At 38.1% G+C, this 5,851-nt stretch overlaps 1 protein-coding gene across 1 annotated transcript; it reads left to right on the top strand.

Moving 5' to 3' along the window:
- Nucleotides 1-1,622: 1,622 nt before the first annotated feature.
- On the top strand, nucleotides 1,623-4,358 carry LOC103267020 (zinc finger protein 658-like; the record flags this gene model as incomplete). The annotated part of the gene is given in 2 exon segments (XM_021715824.1): nucleotides 1,623-3,532; nucleotides 3,534-4,358. Coding segments are annotated over 2 exon segments (2,012 nt in total), but the record flags the coding sequence as incomplete, so codon positions are not given.
- Nucleotides 4,359-5,851: the final 1,493 nt, after the last annotated feature.

Genomic DNA, 5,851 nt, shown 5'->3' on the forward strand with positions numbered 1-5,851 from the left:
AATTGTCTCTCTTTGTCTAATTTCTTAAAGTGGGAACTTAAGTATCCAGAGATCTCTCTTTTCAAGTATAAAAATTTTAAACCACATATTTATGTCTGAGCACTGCTTTAGTTGCATTCACAAATTTCTGTATTTTTGTGTTGTTTTCATACACCTCAAAATATCTTATTTGAACCTTCTTCTTTGACCCATGGGTAAATTAGAAGAATATCATTTATAAATATTTTGTATTTCTCCAAGTAAAAAAGTGTTTATTAATTTCTAGTATAATTTCTCTGTAGCTCAATAACATCTTTTGTATGATTTCTGTTCTGTATTTGGGAAGGTTTGTCTAACAGCCAAGAATGCATTGTATTTTGATGAATGTTCCCTGTGTATTTGAGAAAATGTGAGTTTAGCTGTTGTAGAAAGCACTGTGTCCTTGAGTTTGAAGGTGTGGTTATCACAAGTGCTACTTTATCTCTTCTCCCTATAATTGGGCCTACCAGGTATTCCTGCCTGTTTTCCTGTTTCTGTGCTGCTTTTCTTCCTCTAGCTGCTGTGAGTGACTGCTAGTGCCCTAAAACAGCAGATTTATTGTTCTTGCCCTTACAGATGAATATATTTGTTCCATAAATTAGATAAGAATATATTTCTTTTTTTTTTTTGAGTTGGAGCTCAGTCATCCCGGCCACCCCAGTATTGACCTACTAGGCTCCGGCAATCCTTCCACCTCAGCCTTCCAAGTAGCTGAAAGTACAGGTGCTACAACTACCAACTAATTTTTTATTTATTGTAGAACAAGGTCTCGCCAAGTTGCCCCATTTAGTCTTAAACCTGCGTGCTCAGGCAATCCACTTGCCTCAATCTCCCAAAGTGCTGGGATTACAGGCTAAGCTACCAATCCTGACCGATAAGAATATATTTCTAGGCAGAATTTTGGCAGCAGCTCCTGTTATATCTTCCAGCATATCCTGAAAGTGGAACTTTCTCAGGATCCTTTATGATCTTTCCCATGAGTTCCCCATTTGGCTCATGGAGGGAAATATTACAAGAGCACACAGATAGTCTGTATCCATTGCAGTGGAAGGTTAGCTTGTAGATCAGCCTTCATGGAACAACAGAAGCGCTCTGTTTTTGTTTTGCAAGACTATGTGGATGTTTTCAAACATGTTTTCAGTTCTGCTAAACTACTTTTGACTCGAAGAAATGCTTTTTTTTCTTGGAGCTCTTTTTGTTGCTGGCTCCAGATTGTAGGTTTCTTCAGCACTCTGTCTAGGATATATGGGAAGCAGAAAGCAAAGCTTTGAATTCTCTGCTGTGTCATTTCTTAAGTCCTGAGGTTCACATTTTTCTATTTTCTAGAGTCTTTGTATGTTTGTTCATTTTTTTTTTTGGTAAGGATTTTTAATTGTAAGAAGGAAGATCTGGGAGGAAAGGGACTACTCCATCTTGGATGAAAATAATACCTATTTCTTTAAACATTATGCATGAGGAACAAGAAAGAGTGTCTGTGTGCATTTTTAGTCTTTGGAAACATGACCAGAAACAATAGAATAAAATACATAAGAAAACATGGGTACAAGTCCCTCTCCATGAAAAGTGTAAGATTTATAATATGTTTTCAATTTTTATCATTTTAGGATATTATAAAATTGATGACAACATACAAGAGATCCAGGAAAAACAAAAGAAGCCTCTGTGTCAAGTAATATTTATTGATGACAATGATAAAACATTGAGTAAAGAAGAACAGAAAGCACACTTCATTCGGTATCAGAGAACCTATTCAAGGGAGAAATTTCAATATGAAAAATGTGGGAAATCCTTTTGTACAAGTTCACACTCTATTCAGCATTCTGGAGCTTATGTGGGATTCAAACTTTATGGATGTAATGAATGTGGGCGATCTTTCACCTTCACTTCAGGTCTAAGAGCACATCAGAGAATTCACACAGGTAGGAAGCCCTATGAATGCAGTGACTGTGAGAAAACTTTTACCCATAATTCAGCCCTCAGAGTACATCAGAAGATTCACACAGGGGAGAAACCTTATGAGTGTAATGAATGTGAGGAAACTATTGCCCGTAATTCAGTGCTTAGAGCACATCAGAAAATTCACACAGGGGAGAAACCCTATGAATGTAATGAATGTGGGAAAGCTTTCACTGAGAAGTCATATGTTTGTGCATGTCAGAGAGTTCACACAGGAGAGAAACCCTATGAATCTAATACATTTGGGAAACCATTTGCCCTTAACTCATCCCTTAGAGTGCATCAGAGAATTCACACAGGTGTAAAATCCTATGGATGTGATGAATGTGGGAAAACTTTCTCCCGGAAGTCAAACCTTAGTGTACACCAGAGGACTCACACAGGGGAGAAACCCTATGAATGTAATGAATGTGGGAAAACTTTCTCCCGGAAGTCAGAAGTTAAGGCACACCAGTGGATTCACACAGGGGAGAAACCCTATGAATGTAATATATGTGGGAAAACATTTGCCTTTAACTCAAACCTTAGAGTGCATCAGAGAATTCACACAGGTGTGAAATCCTATGGATGTGATGAATGTGGAAAAACTTTCTCCCGGAAGTCAATTCTTAGTGGACACCTGAGCATTCACACAGGGGAGAAACCCTATGAATGTAATGAATGTGGGAAAACTTTCTCCCACAAGTCACACCTTAGTGAACACCAGAGGACTCACACAGGGCAGAAACCTTATGAATGTAATGAATGTGGGAAAACTTTCTCCCATAAGTCACACCTCAGTGCACACCAGAGGACTCACACAGGGGAGAAACCCTATGAATGTAATGAATGTGGGAAAACTTTCTCCCAGAAGTCAAAACTTAGGCTACACCAGAGGATTCACACAGGGGAGAAACCCTATGAATGTAATGAATGTGGGAAAACTATCTCCCAGAAGTCAAAAGTTAGGGCACACCAGAGGACTCACACAGGGGAGAAGCCCTATGAATGTAATGAATGTGGGAAAACTATCTCCCGGAAGTCAGAAGTTAGGGTACACCAGAGGACTCACACAGGGGAGAAACCCTATGAATGTAATATATGTGGGAAAACATTTGCCTTTAACTCAAGCCTTAGAGTGCATCAGAGAATTCACACAGGTGTGAAATCCTATGGATGTGATGAATGTGGGAAAACTTTCTCCCGAAAGTCAATCCTTAGTGGACACCAGAGGACTCACACAGGGGAGAAACCCTATGAATGTAATGAATGTGGGAAAACTTTCTCTGGTAAGTCATATGCTAATGCACATCAGAGAGTTCACACAGAGGAGAAACCCTATGAATGTAATATATGTGGGAAACCATTTGCCCATAACTCCTCCCTTAGAGTGCATGAGAGAATTCATACAGGTGTGAAACCCTATGGATGTAATGAATGTGGGAAAGCTTTCTACCAAAAGTCACACCTCAATGCACACCAGTGGACTCACACAGGGGAGAAACCTTATGAGTGTAATGAATGTGGGAAAGGTTTTGCCCATGTCTCAACTCTCAGAGTACACCAGAGAATTCACACAGGGGAGAAACCCTATGAATGTGGTGAATGTGGGAAAATTTTTGTTCGTAGGGCAACTCTTAGAGTACATCACATCAGAATGCATACCAGAGAGAAAACCCTAACACATCATGAATTTGAGAAGTCCTGAATTAACTCATACCTTATTTTATACCACACAGCAGAGAAACTCTTGTCATGTAGACTGGAAAATTGTTTTCCTTAACATTTTCCTTTTCCACTAGGCTCATAACTTGTTGAAAATCCCAATCTCATTCATCCAGGTGCGCTGACCAAAGAATATGATGCTAATGATATCTATTACATTTAGTCCTGGCCCTTAAGCATCTTATAGTCTTCCTGGTCCATGGTAAGATGGAATTGAGATGATTTCCACAGAAAGTTGGCTTTTGTGTGTTGAATGTGGTGGAGCACAGTGTCAAAGGAAGCTGGTGTCTGGATAACTGTTTGGAATATAATTCTCTGCTTCCAGATCTTCATCAATTGTTTATTTTCAAGCAAGAATTAAATTTGTTTTCCATTGAGCTCTCTGATTTGACCTATTAGTTAAATGCATTGTTTTCCTGTCTCTCTATTAGACTGGGATGAAATCCTATTAACATAATACATTTCAGAAGAACTATTAGAAATCAGTTTTATTGTATATCAGAGACTTCACATGAAGAAGAAAATTGTCAACATCCTTAATGATCAGAAGCCTTCACTAAAGTCAGAGACATTTCAGGGAAAACCACAAAAGCCTTCACAACAAAATTAATTGCATTAAACATCAAATAATTAGGATAAAATTTTATATTTTGAATAAATGATTTTTAACAAATATTGAATGTTTTTAGAAATTTCTTTCCTGAGGAAGTGTCAGTTTCAGAATTGAAGAAAATAAAATCTTCACCCACAAAAACTTCTGTTTATGTAATATCAAAAACTTTATAGAAAAAATATAAGAAAATGCCTATAGACAAACTCACTTTAGAATGTGAAGTTTTTTAAATAGAGGAATAGCTTAAATTCTGTGGATAACACCAATAAATATTTATGAAAAGTCACTGAGTGATGTGAAAGTCTGTATGAGTCTGTAAACATGACTTATTACTGGTGAACTTGAGTGGGAGCCAAACCTGCCCTTGGCATTCTACTTTCTTTTCTGGTCAACTGTGCCCTCTGTTAGTTTCCTTCAACTTGCTGCTAGATTTTGACCCCCCTGTTATGGCTGAATATGTCTTGCCTGTTTTTATAGGAACTTTGATATCCCTGAGATTTCCCAAGCATTCTTGTGTGTGTGTGTGTGTGTGTGTGTGTGTGTGTGTGCGCGCACAGGTGCACTGGAGGTAGTGGTGATGGTATTGATTCTTGCATACTTTTGAGGGGGAAGGGTATAGAGGACATTAAGTTTATCCTGCTCTAGTGATTCATTTTGCACTGAATGTTTATAAAACAAGTCATCTCCTCAAGCCCTTGAATGCATCCTGCCTCAGCATCTTGCCTACGATCTTGTTTTCCAGAATCATGATGCTGCTTGCACTGTGCTTTCCAAGTTAGTGGTGTTCCTACCAAGCTAAGAGAACAGGTTTGGAGTTGGAATGAAAAGGGCTACTTCATAACAAGAGCACAGCACTTATACTGGAAAGCAGACTCACTTTTGGTAAAGCAAAAGTTAGTACAGTCTTATTCAAGAAAACACTTGATGAAGCTGCCATCAATTTAGACTACATGATTTGCTCAGTACAGAGAAGAGAAAAAACAGTCACATTTAAAACCTGAATCACTAAAAATTTCAATCCTGAAATTGATCTGATAGGTTCAGCATGAGGACAATAAATCAGTTGAATCCCTGAGAAAAATTTATCGAGTCCCTATCCCTTATATTGTATGAAGAGATAATGATAGGAAAAATTGTATCGTTAGCATTAATTGGAAATTAGGTATTTCTTTGACACTAAGTTGTTATCAGTTAGTTTAGTGGCCTCACTGCCAAAGACAAAAGCCAGAAGTAAGAGCCCATCGTTGGATGAGGGTTGTATCGTACCACCATGGCTGACACATTAGAGACTGGATCGTTGCTCTTAGCCAAAAGATGACAGCAGCTATGAAATCTGTTTTCTCCTCTTCATCACTGACAGCTTGATGCAACTTGATCTTATTACTCAGTGCTGAAAGGGAAGTGAGAGCTGAAAAGCAACTCTTTTGCATGCTTAATTTTCAGAAAAGTATCAATAAAAAGGAAGTTAACCTGGAATACTCTTAAAATTTTTATTTTGGAATGGATATACAGAAAAGTTACAATAATAGTTTCTCTGTACTCCTCTCCTAGTGTCCCCAT

The sequence above is a fragment of the Carlito syrichta genome, unplaced genomic scaffold (assembly GCF_000164805.1).
Source record: "Carlito syrichta isolate Samal-C Ts95f unplaced genomic scaffold, Tarsius_syrichta-2.0.1 Scaffold307768, whole genome shotgun sequence".
Lineage (NCBI taxonomy): Eukaryota > Metazoa > Chordata > Mammalia > Primates > Tarsiidae > Carlito > Carlito syrichta.